The sequence below is a fragment of the Heloderma suspectum genome, chromosome 1 (genome assembly GCF_057233095.1).
Source record: "Heloderma suspectum isolate Gila_16-S chromosome 1, 16-S_ref, whole genome shotgun sequence".
NCBI lineage: Eukaryota > Metazoa > Chordata > Lepidosauria > Squamata > Helodermatidae > Heloderma > Heloderma suspectum.
In genome coordinates this window covers 138,513,529-138,533,577 of record NC_139458.1, presented here as the reverse complement: position 1 = coordinate 138,533,577, position 20,049 = coordinate 138,513,529, and the positions used below count along the sequence as shown (strand labels likewise).

The following is a 20,049-nucleotide window of genomic DNA, read 5'->3' as shown; positions in this document are numbered from 1 at the left end:
TTTTGCTACAACAGACTTGGCTGCCCTCTGGAAGTTGTTACCAAGCGTTGACATTTTCCCAGCAGCCACCAGAGGGAGCCTTAGGCCCATATATATATGCGCCCCTGCAATTTGTTTGACAAGCTCCTTACCCAGTCGTCTCCTTATTTATCCATCATTAGACAACCAGTTGAAAGGTACAAACATATATTTGGGACTTGAAAGGTCTTAAACTATGTAAGTCTGAGAGGTTTCACATCGTAGTTCTGCAACAGCAATCTGGTGTGTGGCAAAGCTGCTCCTTGCAGCAAGCACCCTTAACCAGTGAAGATGGGACAAATGCTGAGAAGAATAGATTGTTCATTGGATGCACGTTGGACTTCTCAAAGAAAGACTAGTGTGGAGCAAATTCCTCCAGGTGTGCAAACATTTTCACCTCCAGTATCAGAAACCCTAGTCCTTGTCTATTCAATAGAAGTAAGTCCCATTGAATTCAGTTGGACTTTCTTTTGAATAAACATCTTAGAGAATTGTACTGCACATGTTCAGAATAAAGAAATGGGAAACTGCAGGAATTCAGGAGCATACTGAAGGAATACATAAGCTGTGGACAGAGGAAAGAAGATTTAATTTAAGCCAAGCCTCACTGCCTTTAGTACCAGAGCCAGTGTGGTGTAGTGGTGAAAGTGTTGGACTGGGACTTGGGAGAACCAGATTCTAGTCCCCACTTGGACAAGACGCTCATTGGGTGACTTTGGGCCAGTCGCTGACTCTCAGGCCAACCTACCTCACAGGGTTGTTGTTGTAGTATAAAATGAGGAGGAGGAGAATCATGTATGCCACCTTGGCCTCCTTGGATGAAAGGCAGGATATAAATAATCCCTGAACATGTAGGATGAGAACTCCTCAGAGCATATATAGAGTGCACTTTCTACACCACTGAGTAACCACAGCAAGACATCAAACATCTGTGAGGAGGCACAGGGCATCTGGGTCAGAGGGTGTGGCTTTTAGGCAGGTTTAGGGTAAGCGTTGCAGAAACAGAATCGGTAAGTATAACCAAAGACAAATCCCCCTATTTCCTTTTAGTGGACAAGCCCACACCAGCTGTTTTCTTGAAGGATCTCTTTTAGGCGATTTATGTTATTCAGGTATGATCCAATGTCAGCAGATGAATAGTAAGGTAATCAAGTTTGCAGATGACACCAATTATTATCAATGTTCGCATCAAACGTACTGTGACATGTTCCAAAAGGGTCTCTCTAAACTGGGTAACCGGGCAACAGATGGCAGGGAAGATTCAACATAAATAATAAGTGCAAAGTAACAACACACATTGGCTGAAAAGAATCCTACCTTCACATATACTCTAATGGGATTCACATTGACTGTAACCACCCATGAAATACATCTTGGGGTTATGGCAGTAGCAAAAAGTTCACCCCAAAAGTCTGTTCATGAGTTATGCTAGTTTGTTGTTGCAGTTTTTAAAAAGACAAATGTAATGTTAGGAACAGTTGGGAAAGAGATCAAAACTAAAACAGCAAGAATCATAATGTGAGTGTATAAATCTAATGTATCCACATTTCAAATACTGTAAGCAGTTCTTGTCACCCCATCTTGGGGAAGGCAGAGATCTGGAGAAAGTACTCAAAAGGGCTGTGAGAAATGGAGCATCTTCCCATCTAGGAAGAATGGGTGGGGGGGTAAAAAGAAAAAGGGCTAAAAGAGGAGTTGCACCAAGGTTTATAAAACTGTCAACAGTGCAGAGAGAAAGAATAAAGAACTATTCCAGCCTTCCCCAACCTAGTTGCCTCCAGATGTGTTGGAATACAACTCCTATGCTGGCTGAGGATAATGGGAGTTGTAGTCCAATGTGTTCAGAGGGCACTAGGTTGGGGAAGGCTGATTACTATTCTCTCTTTAAAATAATAATTAGAACATTTGATTGGCTGTAGGATTCCTGACAAACAAAGGGAAGGGCATCTTTGTGCAATTAACTTATGCTATTGGTTGCCACAAGATTTGGTGATGGCTTCTTGCCTGGATGGCTTTTGAAAAGAGTAGCCACATTCTTAAAGAACGTCTATCAATGACTATTCTTTTCTTTTTTAAAAAAAGAAAAAAGAAAAAAAAAGCCTCCTTGTACCCAAAAGCAGCCTGTCCCTGTTTGTCAAATGCTGGAGGCCCAGCATCCGGAAACAGGTGTATCTGGATCGTGTCTTGCTTTCCAGCCTCCAGGAGGCATCTGAGAGAGAGGATGCTGAATGGTCTGATCCAGCAAAGCAACTCTTCCTGCTTGTGGACTGTGGTCTCCAGCGGGAATTTAACCCATCCATTGTGATGGACAAGGCGAACGAGAAGCCAGCATCCTCGGCGGTGCGGGGAAGGGCAGAAAGGAGGAAGCCATTAACCCAATGGAAAGGAGGGAGGCTTGTGGAATGGCTACATGGGCAGATGACTGAGAGAAAGTCAACGAGGAAACGGGGATCTGGAGTAAAAGGCGGGGGGGGGAGGATGGGGGAGGAGAGGAAAGCAGGAGGGGAAGCGAGCCTCGCTCATGATGGCAGGTGCCCATGCTTGCTTGGCCCCGGTGCATCCTGGGAGCGATCCTCCCCGCGCGAGCGAGCGAGCCGCACATGGCCAGCCGAGCGGATGACGGCCCCCCTGAGTCAGCCTGAGCTACCGCCCGCCACCGCCCACCTGCACCCTCACCGTCTGTCTCTCCATCTTGTGATATTTCACTCCGGAGGCAGCGAGGCAAACAAACCCGGTGCCAGATTGTTCCGAAGAGCCCCTCCCCAAGCTCTCGAGCGCTCCGCACCGACGCTGCTCGGCCGGGCCTCGGAACCGGCTCCTTTCCCCTCGCCGAGTCTCACTCGCGCGCGCACGCTCTCCGCCGGGCCCCAGACTTGCCCCCTCCCCCGTAGCCCTGCCAATCAGAGGCGCATCTCGCTGCAGACGACAATCGCGGCCCACTCCCACCGCATCCCGAGATGAGGTCATTTACACCGACGGCTCCTTCTCGCATTACTTAATGCAGATTAAGACGATCCTGCGTGTACATTCTGTCACTCGAATTTAAAAAAGAAGAAGAAGAAACTGGCTTGTTCCAAGTTATAATAACTAAAGCTGTTCAACGTGGGTTGATTTTTGGTCACAAGATAGCATTTTTGTAAATCCTAAAATGTTCAGCTTTTGCCAGAATTTCAAGTCTATGAAAATTTTGACTGTAGGGCGTGTGGTTTTTTTAGTTTGTTTGTTTTGCTTTCGTCCAGGTTTTGGTAACCAAAATTGACCGAACTCACAAATCCTTCGTCTTCAGAACCAAAAAAACATAAATATCAATTCCATTTTTAAAAACCCTTGGTCTCCACATCACACAACCTAGCCGTGTCACTGACTCCTATAACTTCGAGTGCATCGGTTCCAGATGCTGCAATTGTGCGACGCGAACTTAATCAGAAGGGTGCGACCCTATGCATGCTTTACATGGGAGTAAGCCCCATTTAACATAAAGAGACTTCCTTCTGAGTAAACATGCATAGGATCGGGCTACATGGCTGTCAAACGGTGATCCTAAACTCCTCTTCTTTACACTGAGGGAACGAGATTGACTTCTCGTTGGGTTGTTGGCTTTGCGGATAAGTGGATATGGGGGCGGGAGGGGAGGAATTTACACCCCATTTTAAACCTGCCTCTTGTATTGCCTCGAAGAACCTGCTTTCTCGAGGAGGCCTTAACCGTTATTGGCCTTATATGGGGACTGAGAGTGTTCGGAGCACTTCCCGCACGCCTCGTACCTACATCAGCCCTGCGAGGTTGGTCACAATGATCACACACACACACACACACACCCCTACTGCGGCTGAGGCCGATGTGAGACCAGCTAGAGACTAGTTTCCCTAGCTAGTGCCCTCCAGATGTTTTGGCCTTCAACTCCCATCAGCCCCAGCCAGCATGGCTGACGGTCAGGAATGCTGTGAGTTGTCGTCCAAAACATCTGGAGGGCGCCAGATGGAGAAGGGCTGGCCCAGGGAAGGCTTGGCTACGTGGAGATTTGAACCAGCCGCCAGGGGCTTCCTAGCGCGGCGCTTTCAGCCCGATCCTCTCCGCACGTTTTCCGGGAGGCAAGCAGCGGAGGCTGGTGGCTCCGATGTCAGTGGGGCTGTAAATCCGCTCTGGGCTTCAGCCAGAGGTCTGCAGGAGCTGTCCAAGGTGCTGAACCTGTTTGGGGGGTCGGGTTCAGCACCTCGGATAGCCCCTTTAGCCCTCTGGCTGGTTCTGACTGAACCCAGAGCGGATTCACAGCTCCGCTGACACCAGCCTCCGCTGGAAGGAAGCCGCGCTGAGTTCGGAACGGGATTCGCTCCCAGCTCAGCGCGCCTCGGAGCGCGGAAGCCCTCGCCGCGCTGCTCCTCCCGCAGCCCTCCTATGCGGCCCCACAGATTCCGCCGACGGCCCGCTGAAGCGCGTTCGGGCCCCGGGGCAGGCGCCGATCGGCGGGCACGCTCGCTTAGCCAGGCGTGGACCCAGACCCTCGAAGGGAGGACCCCAACGCGACCCCTTTGCCGCACCGCCACCCCTCTCCTCGCGTGGGAACCGGAGGATGAACTGGCCCGGAGAGAGCGAGCCCCCGAGCGATGAATACGGGAGGGCGAGAGCGAGGGAGGCGGTGGCGAGAGCTCCGCCAGCCGCCGCTGCTTCCTTTCCTGGGAGAGCAGCGATTGCTGGCAGCGGAGTCTCTGGCAGTGCTTCGACCAGCTGGCGCCTATCCCAGGTTGTCGTTCACACGCTCTGCTGCTGCTGCTGCTTTTCTACCTTCCTCCCTGCGGCTTGTCTTGAAGTTGGGCGGCTCCGAGTTCGGTGGGGCTGTGCATCCATGCTGGGTCTCAGCCAGAACCAGCCAGTACTCCAAAGGCGCTATCCAGGGTGCTGAAACCGTTTTGGGGTTCGGGTTTAGCACCTCGGGCAGCTCCTTTAGACTTCTGGCTGGTTCTGACTGAAACCCGGGCTGGATTCACAGCCCCACCAACATCGGAGCCCCCAGCCTCCACTGGGCTGTTTGCAGAGGCCCAGTTTTCTTTCAGGTCCTCCTCAGTCATTAGCCACCGTTCATCGGTGGGATGAGGAAGAAACCTGGCGGGGGGGGGGGGAGGTAGACCTAACTTAGCCCCGTCCCCTCATCTCAGTGTCTTGAACCTCGACTTTGCTTCCTCCATCATCTCATGTGCCGGAATGGAATCACGTTGGAACCCTTCCCGGCGAAGACTAACCCGGCTTGCCTGGGTCAGCAGAAGAGGAAGAGACTCGCGGACTCTTCCGGTGGGAAATGAGCCGCGCCTGTGTTCCTTCCTCTTTGTTTCGTTGCCACGATCCCGCCGCTCCTCCACAGAGCTCAGGAGGCAGGTGTACACCACCGCCACCCTCGCCCGGTGGTATCCTCACAAGAACCGTGCGAGGTAGGTTAGGTTGAGAAATGGAGGCTCTCCGCTCGAAGCCCGGCACTCTAGAGTCTAGACCACAACACCACCACCGTGGCCGTGATGTGTGTTTGTAAATCGCCACCTTGTAGGCGCTGCGTCATAGGTAGGTTCCCAGGTGTTTTCCAGGTTCTGTCACATTCTGGAGTGACCACCAGGCAGCATAATCCAGGATGTGGCTCTGCAGACAGGAACAAGCTTAATTCTCTACAGGTCTGGTCACTGGTGGTGGGGTCCCATGTAAGGGAACAGCTGCCATTCAGTCCTGCATCTGGGAGACAATTCTGAAACCACAGAGTGTAACACTAACACCTTTATTAGGCCAACTCAAAGATCACAAAAAATGTGCAGGCTGTCGAGACCTCCCGATCTCCTCATGAGCCAAGAAGTTACAAAAAGGAGGGTGGGGGAGAGAGAGAGAGAGAGAGAATAGGATCCACCTAGTAGAGGCTGATAGCTTCGATTTCGGTGGGGCTATGAATCCATTCTGGGCTTCAGTCAGAACTCTAAAGGAGCTAAGCAAGGTGGTAATCCTATGGGGGGGATAGGGGTCAGCACTTTGGACAGCTCCTTTAGAGTTCTGGCAGGTTCTGACTAAAACCCAAAGTGGATTTACAGCCCCACCGAAATCGGAGCCACCAGCCTCCACTGGATCCACCATATGAACCTTCCCCAACCTGTTGCCCTCCAGATATGTTGGTCCGCAACTCCCACAATTCCCAGCCAGGATGGCCACGTTGCAGTCCAATACATCTGGAGGGCATCAGGTTGGGAAAGGCAGACAATATGGATCGTGGGATTTTTCTTACGGCCAACACGGCTGGCTTTGAGCTTTGTATGACGTGGAGGCAGCGTTAGGGTGGAGGCAAGACCTGCCCACGGTCCTCGACCGACCCCGGGTGGCCCTCTCCCTCTCCAGCCCTCGCACCTCGGAATCCCGCCGGAGGAAGCGCTGGCCTGGCTCGGGGGCGCCCTGCACCGCCCAGAGGTCAAAGCTGGGCCTGCGCACTCAGGCTGCTGCCCATCATAATGACGAGCGTTCCGCTCCTTAATCATCCTGATGAGCCTTTTCCCACCTGGCAAAGGCAGAATCTTCTCGAGCAGATCCCAGGGGAGGCGCCTCTGTGTGCGTGTGTCTCTGTGTGTGTTCTTTCACCTGCCTGTGCAGGTAAACTGCTTGGGGAATTTTTATAGACATATCGGGATAGACGTTTCTATAAATAAACGAATGAATAAAGTAGAGATTGCAGTCGTAAACGCGCCTACGCTGGGGAATAAATCCCATGGAATCCACTGGGCTTACTTGCGAGTAGTTATGGGAAGCCTATGGCCTTTACTGCGAAAGCTTGCCACGAGCTGGAAAGCACGTGGGTGGATGAGCGGGCAAATAAAAGGATCGCCCAGTCCATTGCTGCGCCCTCCAAATCACGCGAGTTGTTAGGAGGATCTGTTTGGATAATCTTAGGCCCTGCTTTCGCGAGAAGCCTGCTCTTACTCGCAAGAAGCTCGCTCTTTCTTTTCGACTTTGGTTGTAATGCCGGTGGCCATTTCAATGCAAACTACTGCCCATCTGTAACATTTGCGCTTTCAGTGCCATGGAGTTTGCGCTACTTCGGTTTCCTCTGCCCCGATTCTCTCCCGCCACTGTATTGGAGGCGGAGGAGGGGAGATTGGGGGAGGCTCCATTTGTAAAAGGTCACTGCTCCTCAGCTATTTCTATTTGGGGGAACAGGCGTTGCTACTCCGATTCCTTCGCCACCCCTCTAATCACACCGCTGTCGAGCCGCTCAAAATAATTCGGAAACACTCCGAATACACTGGTTACGAAATCAGAGTCCATCCCTCATGAATATTCTGTTTTACTGCGGGACCAACAGGAGCCAATCACAGTGATCGCGAGACAGAGGAAGGGAGCGGGAAACTTCCCCGCGGAGGAACTCAGGTTCGCCCATTTGCTAGAAGGCCGTATCCTCCGCCCTCAGCTCAAGCAGCCCAGATATGCTGTGATTATTCGCCAGTGCGAAAGACGCTACCAGTGGAGGTTGGTAGCTCCAATTCCGGTGGGGCTGTGACTCCATCCTGGGTTTCAGTCAGAATCAACCAGAACTCTAAAGGAGCGATCCAGAGTGCTGAACCCGAACCTCAAAATTGGTTCAGCACCTTGGATAGTTCCTTTAGAGTTCTGACTGGTTCTGACTGAAACCCAGAATGGATGCACAGCCACCAGCCTCCACTGGGCGCTACACATGCTCAGAGGCACCCTCTCTCCTTATTCACTTGACGTGCGCCGGGCCTACTGCCTCCCTGACCCACTTCCCAGAAGGCGCTGGCTACAGGTCAGTTTCAGGGCTTGCCTGTTTTAAGCCTTTGCTCCTCCATGCAGGAGGCGCCCCGGATCGGGGGGGGGGGGGCATGCTCCGATTTCCTAACGCGTCCTGGTGATCACTTCACTTTCTTTAACCAGCCGTGCATTCACTTCGGAAGTCCGTCCCATTGAGTTTAATGGGACTTGGTCCTAAGTAAGTGTGCATCGGTTTGCAGTTTTACGTGTCGATGGGGCTTACTTCAGATGAATACGCAGAGAGTCGAGCAGATGCTTGCGACTGTCAGTGTGGAATTGGGAATTAATACGGATTAATAATAAATGCGGACAGCGAAGTCTTTGCTGGGGAGTCGACCGCGCTCGCTCGCAAGCGACCCGCCTCTTTTATGCGAAAGGGCGCTGGATTCAAACTCCCCCCCCCCCAGACGCGATGACGCCTGCAGGGTGGGGCGAGACACGTGGGCGTGGCCGGGGGGCGCCGGGGGCTGGGGAGAGCGGGGCTGCAGGGTGAGCGGCCGGGAGAGGGCGGCTGGCTCGGGAGTGGGCAGGGCGGACCCTCCCGTCCTGGAAAGGGTTAAAGCGGCAGCGGGGGGGGGGCGGAGCCCAGGCTGGCCCCGGGAATAAGGCGCCGCCGCCCGGCCGCCTTCGCTCCCTTCGCGGAGTGGTCGCTGGCTGCGCCGTGGCGGCGCGCGCGGAGCGGACCAGATGGTTCCTGGCGACTCCCCCGGGAAGATGAAGCCTCGGTCCGGCAGCTCTCGCCGGCGGAGCGGAGGGTAGCGCCGGGCGAAGGAGGCGGGCGGGCGCGCGGGCTGGCGAGCGAGTCCCGGCCGGCCATGAGCCCCCGCGGGCGGCGCCCAGACTCGCAAGGACTCATCCTGCGCCGCCTGGTTGCAATGCACCCTGTCCAGCAGGAGCCTCGCTAGGGAGTCCCGGGATCGGAGTGGCTCGGCTGTTCAGCAAGGACCTCGCGAGTCATCTCTCCCCTTCATCCCCCCTCCCTCCCTCCCTCCCTCCCTCTCCTCCTCCTCCTCCCCCCCGCTTCTTCCCGTCTCCTGAAATTTTGTCTTCCTTCTTTTCGTCTTTTCTTCCGCCCCTCCATCAAATCTGCCTGGCACCATGCTGCTCCGTCTGGGACCCACCCTGTACGGTAAGCGAGGACCCCCCCCATTCGTTTTCGGGGTGTCTCGATTGGCGTGTGCTGCTGGTTTTGGGGGGCGAGAGTTGGAGGGGGGAGGAGAGAGCGCGGGGGGAGGACAGCGGGACCTCGCGTGTGAACGGGCTGTTGCGTGCCACCGAAGGAGAGAAGCAGAGCTGGACAGGTTCCTGGGCAGGCTGGTGATGCGAGTTTGGAAAGGGAAAGAAGTCGAACCCCCCCTCGGAGATGCCCCTGTTGAGATCACGGGACGCCTCTCGGGGGAATGCCCTCGCTCTCCCATCCCAGCACACCCCCTGCATTCCCACGCCAGCGCCTGCCCATCCTCGCCCCATAGCGACCTTGAGGCGGATCTGTCTCTGAAGGCGCGATTGTGTTCACGTGGACGCCAGCTACTGGGCTGATTGTTCAGAAATAACGGCTGCCCCCGGATCCTGCGTCTCTTCACGGCTGTGGCAGAAGCTCGATCGCCTCTCGGGAGCGACGCGAGGCGGAAGGCAGGGCCGAGCGAGGGGGCGACCCTTCCGACCCTTAAAAAAAAACCCACCTCGGAAGCGTAGACCGAGTTGATGAGTGACAACCAGCCTGCTTCAGATGGTTCCGAAGGCGCCGGGGGGCCCCTCCCCGTGGGGGGCGGGTGAGAAGAGAGAGAACGCGTGACTTCTAGGGGGCACCACTTCCGAACGGGCTCCAGAGGGGCAGAGGCTGACCCGCGCGTAGGCGTGGAAGAGCCCCCCCCCTCCCGGGTCAGCCACGGCGGTTCTCTCGCGCTCCCTCTCCTACTAGGTTAAATGCCTGTTCCCGAAGTTGGAAAGAAGCGCCACTCATTGGCAGGATTGAGCGAGACTGACTGGCAAGGTGACGGACTGGGCCACGGGAGGGGAGGGGGCCTGGCGCGTGTTTCTCCATTTCGAGCAGGGATGCTCAGCCGCTCTGAACGCATAAAGGACCGAGGCCCCGTGCTGTGCTGCCCTGCGAGCCAAGGCATGGCAGGTGCCACGGTTTCCCTGGCAGCCTCCTGCTGGACAGCTGCGTGGCCTGTGGGGCCCAGGATCAGGAGACCGGGCCAACAGAGTTCACACACGGCAAGCCAGGCTGCTGCTGGGGCCACGCCTCGCTGGGCTGGATAGAGGCCCACGGCTTTCTGCTCCATGCTGCCTGTTGCCATTTATAGCCTGCCCCCAACGGGTTATGCAACAACAGGCAGCTGCTTGTTTGGGGGGTGTTAAATTATGGACGAAAGAGGAATTGTGTTGTGTTGGGCTTAATCCGCGTCACCAGCCACGTCAGACCTGGTACTTCGGGCCCCTCCCAAGGAAGCTGTCTTCACACACACACACACACACACACAGCCTACCCACCACTGAGTTGTCACTCTTGTTTTCACACCCCTCAGGGCTCCCCAGATTTAAGAGTAGGAGTTGTGTGTTGTCAGCTTTGGCCCCAGATGGTAGCAAAGCAGTGCGTCCTGCCATGGTGTGTGTTGAAACATGCACACACACAAACACATACACCCCCCCCCCCAAATTCTCTGTGGATCTTTTCAGGATGGGCCATGTTTAGTCCTCTGCATCTCCTACGCAGGAACCAGCCTTTCCCAGCCTGGCGACCTCCAGATGTCTTGGACTATGGTTCCCATTATCCCCAGCCAGCATGATGAATGTTAGTCCTCTGGATCTCCTGTGCTTCCTACACAGCAGCCAGCCTTTCCCAACTTGGCGCCCTCCAGGTGTGTTGGACTACAATTCCCATTATCCCCAGCCAGGATAATGGGAGCTAGTCCTCTGCACCTCCTCTGCAGGTTCTGTCTCTGATCAGGACACTGAGACACCTAGAGCGCTCCAGGCAATTTTCAAAGCTGCATTCCAGAACACGGAACTGCACATCTGTGGCTAGCAATTAGATCCCTGAGGGAGGTGGTGGTGAGGTGTCCCTCTGATGAGGGAATCGTAGTGGAGGGCCAAAGCCCTGACACACGCCTCCCAAAGGGCCTTGCTACCATCCCATTTGCACCACTTTTTTGGCAACTGGACAGTCAGCGAGTGCCCCTTGGGGAGGGGAGGACTGATCCTTGCTTGCGTGAAGTCTGTGGAAAGGCCGTAGGGTCAGAATCAAGGTAAGAGTCATGAGTGCAGGAGCAAGGATGTTATTCTTCCACTGTAGAAGGAGGTTCTAGTGTTAAGATGGTGGGGGGGGAGAAAGTCTTATTAATGAATCACCAACAATATTGCCACTGGCATATATTGCACCCCGATGTGGCATCAATGTATTTAAAAGAATTCTGGAGAAATAGCTGGACAGACCTGCGGGGATGGCAAGTTCACAGGTTGGAGGTTAGAGCTACTGACAAAGCAATCAAAACATATGGAAGCCCTTTAAATATAGTCAGCTTTTTCAGGATGAAAGCTTAGGTTGCCAAAAATGACTTTTTCAGGCAGAAGAAGGCAAAACCAATAACTGGCAGCTAAAGAATCTCGCAGACCCCTTTAGAGCCAGTAGTTAGCCCAAGGAGAGGGGAGGAGACAGGGGGCAAGTCTCTCTCCCTTGCAGTAGTCCAAGTCAATACTGAGCCCCAATCTTTGGAGAAATACTTTGTCAAGAGCAGAGTAGTGTGATGCATACATTCCCACCTGGAAGTGTCCGGGGTGGGTTGGAACTCAGAGGTGATGGCTGCCCTGAAGAAGCTAGGAAAAGAGACTCAAAAGATTCTTATTTCTTCCTCTTGGTTTAGCAAGCCCACCTACTGGGGATGATTTTTACTTCTATCCCCCCGGGTTATGAAAGGAGCCTGTCTAGCTATGGATCCAATGGATAGGTCCCTAGTCACAGTCGGGGCGGGGGGGGGGGGGGAGAGAGAAGCAGCTTTACTCATTTCCCAACTCTTCCTGGTATGCCAAGGTCATAGCTCCAGATTAGATGGCACACCAGTGTTGTGTTGTGTTGACCCTAAGGTACCTATATGCTCCCCACACACACACATGCACACACCAGCGAGCCCACTCACTCACCCCTAGCAGCTTTCCCCCATAACACTCTCACTTCCTTTTAACTCTGAGGGTTGGGTCTGTCTGTCAGGATGTCCCACCCTCTGACTTCCTATTTGGGTCCCATATAACCAAAGGAGAGGCACTCGTGTGTGCATTCTCCGGATGCTGAACACCTGGAAGGGGGGGCACACATCTTCCATTGGCAAAGGCAGCACCTCTGCCTTGGATTCCTGCTGCTGCTTGCACACTTGCTCTTGCTCTCTTCATCATGGGGTGAGTTGTTACTGCACCTTCCCAAGGGACTGGTAATTCATCATAGCTCTGGTGAAAAGCTGGAAGACAGGGAGGGACTTGTGCTAATAGGCATGCAGACTTGAATCATCTTACAAGGTTAATGAACGTCCAGTGAAGTTTCCTTCTGAGGGGAAGATCAAGGGTTTTAATCTCTGAAGAAACAGTTTAGAGGGGAAATGCCTTAACTGGTATAGGCTTGGGCCGGGATTACAGGGTATAAATGATTAGTGCCCCAGCTGGGAAGGAGGTGGCATCCTTTATGTCATGTGTTAGGACTGAGGTAGAAAATTAGCTTTTTCAGTGCAATATGATGTGATTGGTCTACTTTGGCATTTTCAGCTTGAAAATTATGAGTGAGCCGCTTCTTGACTTGCTGAGAAAACTCAGTAAAGCTTTTCCTGCGGGACAATTAGCATTGAGGGGTATTGGGGTTGGAGAGTATTGGAAAGATGAATGTGGACGAGCAGTCCCTGGATTTATTGGGGAATGACATGGGTGGCAGGGTTGGGAAGGAATTTGGTATGTAAGTGTTGTCGTGGGGGGGGGGCGGGGGGGAGAGAGCAGTATCTACAACTTGCCTGTAAGGTCCCTTCCCCCAAGATGATGTAGAGAGGCCAAAGGGCTTTTATGGGGAGAGATGAGCAGCTTCCAATCCCTTCCCCTCCTCTTTCTCTGCCCAAGCTCCAGCGAAAGCCACAGGCCTGAATTATGGATGAGACTCCTTGGGTTACAGCCGTTCCACAGCACCAGAGAAGAGTCCAGAGACAGAGGCAGTCAACATTAGCAGCTGCAGCTCCCTCTGCCCTTCCCCCCCCCGCCACCCCCCAGCTCAAGAAAGAGGCTCCCCCCCCTTTTTCCCTTGAGGGGACAATTGGCCTACCATTATTGGAGGAAATGGCCACTGCTGATGGTGAGGGCTTGGGGAGGAAGGGGTTTTTATAGCAGGGTGTTGGGGGGAGGAAGATAGGACTGGATTTCCTTCCCCTTTTCAGTGCTGGAAATAGGATCCTGTGGTGGATGTGAGGCAGCAAGCTCTCCCCTTGGCAACTGTTATCAGTTGGCCCAATTCCCCCTGCCCCGGTGGCCATGCCACCCTGCCCCCACCCTCTTGCAGGCCCGTGAAGAAATGCTTGCTCTGCCTAACTGGGTCCATTCAAGACTTCAGCTGGTAATCTTATGGCAAAGGAAGGGACGGAGGAGGGCAGGGAGGTGCTGGAAGGAGAAGCAGATTGAGGCTCCTGACCTGTGTGCTCCACGTACCTCTCCCTGTTTCCCATTTCAATCGGATGCAATCTGCAGGAAGGGGAGGGTCTCAGCCTCCAGTTCCAGGGGAAACTTCCTGATGAGAAGCCGAGAAGGCCTTTTAAAAAGATCAGATGATGTTCTGCAGCTTGAGTAGCCACAAGCCATTGTGTTCTAGCCAGAAGTGCACTTTGCGTGAGACTCCAAGCAGTGGAGTAAGGGGCCGTGGAGGCTGGTGGCTCTGGTTGCAGTAAGGCTGTGAATCTATTCTGGGTTTCAGTCAGAACTCAAAAGCAGCTATCCAAGGTGCTGAACCTGTTTTCAGCAGCTTGGATAGCTTCTTTAGAGTTCTGACTGAACCCAGAGTGGATTCACAGTCCCACCGACATCGGCGCCATCAGCTTCCACTGGTAAGGGGAGAGTGATGTGTACTGTACTGAAGGAACACTGGGGACTGTCGTTGTCCTGCTCTGTGAGAGGTATGGTAGAGGCTACTTGAAGGACTCCTGTTTCTGTGCGGTGCTTGTCATAAGCAGGATGGAGGATGGAGGGAGTGGGAAGAAAGCGTAGGGCCTGAGTGGAGGTGGTGTGAACTCCTGAAACAGCATCAGCAGCTTGTGTTACTCGTTTACCACGTCACGCCACCTACACACATACAGACAGAGGTTGGGAGCCATGCACGTGTGCATCAGAGTGCTCACGTGAAACCATCTGTGCCCCTCCGCGCATGGTGAAACGTAACTCTTGCTTGCCTAGGGTAGCACACGCACATGCCAGCCTTCTCACGTGGGATTATGCCTTGGCAGGGTTGCCAACTCGGGTGACTTTGGGAGGCTCACGATTTGGGATTTTTCTCTTCACATCCCAGCTCTTGCAAAGTGGGAGGCTTTTGACTTTTTGAGTAAATAGTCCTCAAAGAAAGAACAAAGCTAAGAGCTGGGAAATGTACCTACCAAAGAAAATAATAATGATGATGGTGATGATGATAATAGTAACCAATCAAGAATATAATGTTGCTGATCTGTCTTAATCTTTTAGTGTTTCAGTTTAATTGAGCCTTTTTAATAGCAGGTGGTGCGTGTTCAGTGGGCAGTACTAAAGAGGAACAGTGTGGTGTAGTGCAGGGGGGCAGAAGGTAGAATGGGTTCTACTTCTAGATCTCTGGGTGATCTGAAGTAGATCAGCAAAGATTTCTGATGCCTGATTGTTTAACAGTAGCAACAACAAAATTACTCCCCACTCCTGCCACCCTAAATTACGCTGCTGCAATGAAGAAAGGAGTGGATATTTTGTGGAAGGCCTGTGAACTGCATTCTGATCTGGTATGCAAAACAAATACCTGGACTTAGAATTCTTTAATTCTCAGTATATGTCTTTTGCAGCAGTCTCCAATTAGCGAATCTTAGGGTAAAAAAGAAGAAGGAGGTCCTGTAAGCCTGAACTCTTCTCATCCCTGGTGTGGTGGCTGGAGTAAGGGCTGGGTAATAACGACATACGGAGCCGTCTTGAAGCAGCCCACGTACTGGGTGGGTTAGGGGCATAATGCTAGAGCAGCCTGAGCTAGACAAGCAGGGGCTTGGAGAGTGAAGGGGCTCACTGCTTGTGCTTTCCTCCAGGTTTGGCCCCCACGTTCCTCCTCCTGCTGGCTGTGCCTCTGGGCGCGCCCATGTGTCCGATGCTTTGCACCTGCTACTTTTCTCCACCCACCGTCAGCTGCCAGGCCAACAACTTCTCCTCGGTGCCACGGATCCTGCCGCCCAACGCTCAGCGCCTCTTCCTGCAGAACAATCTGATTGGGACCCTGCGAGCCGGGATGTTCGGCCCCAGCCTCACCACCCTGTGGCTCTACTCCAACAATATCTCCTCCATCCACCCGGGCACCTTCCGCCACCTCCAAGCTCTGGAGGAGCTGGATCTCGGGGACAACCACAACTTGCGCACTCTTGACCCTGATACTTTTCAGGGGCTGGAACGGCTGCAGTCTCTGCACCTTTACCGCTGCCAGCTTAGCAGCCTCCCGAATACCATCTTCCGGAACCTCTTCAGCCTGCAATACCTCTATCTTCAGGAGAACAACCTGCTTTGCCTGCAGGTGAGCAAATGACTGGTTCTGGTTTGGCATGGAGGTTGGGCCATTTCCTCTGGCCTCTAGAGCAGGGGTAGGGAATCCCAGGCCCATGGGCTAAATCTGGCTTTCCTGGGGTCCCAATCCAGCCCTTTGGGGTTCCCCAGATGGCCACATCCCCTTCCCCACTCCGTTTCACCCAACCATTGGTGGTTTCACCTGACCACTGGTGGCTTCCCATCTTTCGCATAGTTCTTTTCCAATTGTAAAAAGGTGGAAATGCATCTTCTAAGGCTTCGTTACTAGTAGTAAGAGTGTTAAGATGAAATCTGCTGCTGGGTTTTTTTTTGTGTGTTCTGGCCTCACCCGCTTTGCCCTGCATCCCAAGAGCTTCTGCAACACTGAATTTGGTCCTCGGGTTGAGAGAGGTTTCCCATCCCTGCTCTAGAGGGAGCTGGTCTGCAGGAGGGCAACAAAATGGGATTCTCTTTCTCTTTGGGTGATCCTCTGGGTAGAATTCTTTCCATCTGTAGATTGTTGGCCCTTGTGAAAACGTGCTCTCAACATGGTTTCTCAGGAAAGGTTTATGCAGCTGTGATATGGCCAGGGCGGGGGCCGGGGGAGGACAGCTGGGGAAGGGGGGAAAATGACTGGGCAGTGGAGTCTGAGGATGGAGGAACAAATATGGCTCTGAATTATGAGTGAGCACTGAGGATGGGTAAGTGGTCACCTCACCTGGCAGAACTCGTAGATGTGCCTGATCTCGTCTGCTCTCGGAAGCTAAGCAGGGTCAGCCGTGGTTAGTACTTGGATGGGAGATCGCCTGGGAATCAGGCTTCCTGCATTGAGTAGGGGGTTGGACTCGATGGTCTTGTAGGCCCCTTCCCACCCTATGATTCTATGAAGGAGGCAGCACAGTGAGTGTTGACAGTGGTCCTCAAAATAGATGGTTGAGCATGTGAACAGACCCTTGAGGGGGCAAACTGAGGCCCCTCCACCATGTATCTGGAGACCGGCAAAGAACCGGTGTGGTACTCAGCCCTCCCCCGCATGCTGGTCCTCCCCTGAAGGCAGATGCTCTGTGTCCTGCCAGCGACTCACTTAAAAACCACATGCCCATCCGGCCCTGGGCCCTGTGGCTTAAAAGTAGGGAAACTGCAGCCTGGCCTGCAGCAGTAAAAATGCATTTACAGATCATGCCTCAGTGCTTCAAGCCACATCCTTAGTGGAAGGGAGGAGGACAACATTCATTGTGTGGGAAGGGAGTGAGCACCTCTCTTGCACTGTGAGATGTCCAAACCAGAGTCAACTTAATGGTTACCTCTGGGTTTCCACTCAGGAGTAGATTCTTGCAGAAGGAGTGGGGGGTGAGAGCGAGAGAATGGGAAGTGCCAGAGATGTGGGGGCAATGAGTTAAGGCAGGGGTAGGCAAGCTTTTTGGGCCATGAGCACATTTGGCAATTTGAGAAAGTGTCTTGGGCACCACCACAATATGACTGCCATGGGAGGGAAGGCAAAAGACAAGTAACCTGCCCAAAAGACTGAGTAGAAGGCAGAAATGGGATCTGAGTCCCAACACACCAAACAATTCCTTTGAACCCACAGTTTTCAACACCAACAGAAACTATTTCAACTGCAGTTCCAGCTGTCAGTCAGAAAATGGGTTAACTTTTTTTAAGTGGGAGGGCGAGGGCACTTTGGCAGGAGTCAAGAAAAGAGTCCGGCGGCGCATTGGTGCCCATGGCCACCACATCGCCTACCTTTGAACTGAGGCCTCAGTAGCCAGGTTCAAAGGTTCCCTGTGAAGCAGAGGCCTCTTGGGGTGGTCTTCACAGCTTGTCCTTGTCCCTCACTCTCCCAGGATGACCTTTTTGTGGACTTGGCTAATCTGAGCCACCTTTTCCTGCACGGCAACAAGATTTGGCAGCTCTCCGAGAACGTCTTCCGGGGTCTGTCTGGATTAGACCGCCTGCTGCTGCACCGGAATCGCCTGCACACCATTCCGACATGGGCCTTTCGCGACCTGGGCAAGCTCACCATCCTGTACTTGTTCAACAACAGCCTGACCGCCCTCTCTGGGGAAACACTCTCAGACTTGCCCTCCCTGGAGTTCCTGCGCCTCAACAACAACCCGTGGGCCTGCGACTGCCGTGCCCGCTCCCTCTGGGGCTGGTTCCGGCGCACGCGCGTCTCCGTCTCGGACGTCCTGTGCGCATCCCCTGCTGAACGCAAGGGCCGTGACATGCGGTACTTAAGGGAAGCTGCCTTTCAGGGCTGCCCTCTGGTCAATCACCACCCAGCTGGGTTTGACTGGGGCTGTCGCCCTGAGTGGGAGGGGGGAGCATCTCCTCCCCACCCCCGCCCCCACCCCCACCCCCGCCCCCACCCCAATGGCTCATCCAATCACCTCTATGGCCTAGGGGGTTCGCCTCCTGCTGATCCCTCCTCCTTCTACAGGGACGTGCCAGCCAATGACATCCGCAGCCCCAAGTATGACCCGCCCACAGAGGATGACTATTGGGGGGGCTATGGCAATGAAGAAGGAGGACGGCTGAAAAAGGGGTGCTCCAGACCTGGCTGCTCATCCCTGGACTCTGGAGCTATCAGGATTGGCTTCCTGCCGCTTCCCCTTCCCTGCCTACTGCTGCTGTTGGGACCTTCCTGGTTTTGACAGTGGCAGGTGGGGGTGGCTGCTCCGCTGGCTGCTTGTTGGCTGTGGGAACTGAGACTGGGGGGGATCCAAGCCAGAAGGCCTCCCCACCCAGCACTGAGCGGAGGCCAAAGTGAGCAACCTTTGCCTTGTCCCGGGGCGAGGGGAGACTAGGTCTGTTGCTGCTGCTGCTGCTGCTGCTTTCCTGGCCGATGGTGAGACTTACTAGTGGAGCCGCTTTCTGGGTGGCATCTGTCCTATTTCGTGAACCTCCGGCAAGAGTGAACCCTTTTTATTTCTGGAGTGTTCTCCCATTAGAGATGTTCCCTACATGCTGTTGCTTCCTGGGTCTGTTAGGGGCCTTCTCTGTTTTCCATATCCTGGGGAGACCAAGGATCTCTTTTGTGCCTGATAAGGAAGGATGGAATGGACTAGAACCTGTCTTTCAGAGCCTCTGTTCTTTCAATAGCATCCTGCCATGCACACAACTCCTTGCTCTGTCCTGTAGGGCAGGATCCTTCAGCTAATAAAGGAAATACTATCCACTTCCAGGGGTGGAGAAGACTATAGAAATCTTGGGCCCTCATCACTCTTGACTTCTCCCCATTATCTGATCTATTTTTATTTTATGTTTATTCATTTATTTTTTGTGGAAACACCAGGGGACCAATTCACATAACTGGTTGAGGTAAAGGTTACCAAGTGCAAGGCTTCACTGGTCAAGTTAGTCTTCATGACGGGGTGGTAATCCACGATGATGAAGGTCGCTCTGTTGGCTCTTCCACACACCCGAGTCAGAAGGCGGTGGACTCTTCTTCCTTAGAAGTTTAGGCAGAGGCTGGATGGTCACTGACCAGGGATGCTGCAGCAGTGGCAGTGGCTTTCTTGCATCAGCAGGGGGTAAAGCTAAACGAGGTCCCTTCCAGCTCTGTGATGATGTCTTTAGCCCACAGTTGCAGTTAGCAGATGATAAAGCATGATCATGTGAATTGGCCCTTGGTCGTAACATCTGGTCTTCAGTTTTGCAGGTGTGTCTTTCCCCTGGTGCCTCCATGTCTCCCCTTTAAAAAAAAAAAAAAAAAAAGGCTGGTTGGAGAACTATTAAACTATTTTAGTATGGCTTGGTGGACTCGGTCTCTCAAGAAAATGAGCAATGGAATATGCAGAGAGAACCATTTTGAGGGATAAGCTGCCTGAAAAAGCCCACAGTGGCTGGCTGGCAGGAAGATAACTGGAGAAGGGTAGCTGCTTCTCCGGCCGGAGGTTTTGCATTCCCCACCACACATTCTTGTACTTCTACTCATTGGAGTAGCTCCTCACCCCGTCGTCCAATTTGGCCGTTGAAAGAGATCAAGGTTGAAGCCATCCATGCTGTCTGGCTTACTCAAAATACCATTACTGCAGCTGGTCTTAGTAGGACCAAGGCTGTGGCACACGTATGCTGCTCTGTAACCTGGGTTTGCCACAGAAGAGTGTACACTTGGTGGAGTAACTTAACTGAGCCTCACTCCCTGACATGTACCGTTACGATGCAAGTGTTTCCTGCATTCACATGTTTACTTTGTAAAGGTGTATAAAGGTGTATACCTAAATGATGTCATGCAATGAAGGTGGCCTCAAGTGAATGGACTGTGGTAGTTTCGGAACCTGGTCAGTTCTAAATATACTAGCTGAAAGGGTTTTTTTTACAACCTTTGTTCTGAATGGCCTGTATTTCCATCTTGTCAGCCTGTAACATAATTTCTTTACAGTGTTTTCATACTGCCTTTCAAGAAAAAGTTCTCCACAGCAGTTTACATGGTAAAATTGGACAACAATAAAAACACCTTAATTCTAAAGCAGGGGTGGGCAACCCACAGCCCTAGGGCTGCAT

At 53.2% G+C, this 20,049-nt stretch overlaps 1 protein-coding gene across 2 annotated transcripts; it reads left to right on the top strand.

Annotated features, from left to right (window-relative positions):
* Window positions 1-8,275: 8,275 nt before the first annotated feature.
* On the top strand, window positions 8,276-19,865 carry RTN4RL2 (reticulon 4 receptor like 2). Of its 2 annotated transcripts, XM_084828916.1 has the most exons (4): window positions 8,438-8,932; window positions 10,523-10,667; window positions 15,078-15,553; window positions 17,388-19,863. In XM_084828916.1, the coding sequence occupies exons 2-4, from the start codon at window positions 10,592-10,594 to the stop codon at window positions 18,195-18,197; spliced, it is 1,362 nt and encodes a 453-aa protein (XP_084685042.1). In that variant the 5' UTR covers window positions 8,438-8,932; window positions 10,523-10,591; the 3' UTR covers window positions 18,198-19,863. The 2 variants fall into 2 exon arrangements, with proteins under 2 accessions (XP_084685051.1, XP_084685042.1); XM_084828925.1 differs by lacking the exon at window positions 10,523-10,667 and having other exon boundaries at window positions 8,276-8,932; window positions 17,388-19,865.
* The last annotated feature ends 184 nt before the right edge of the window (window positions 19,866-20,049 follow it).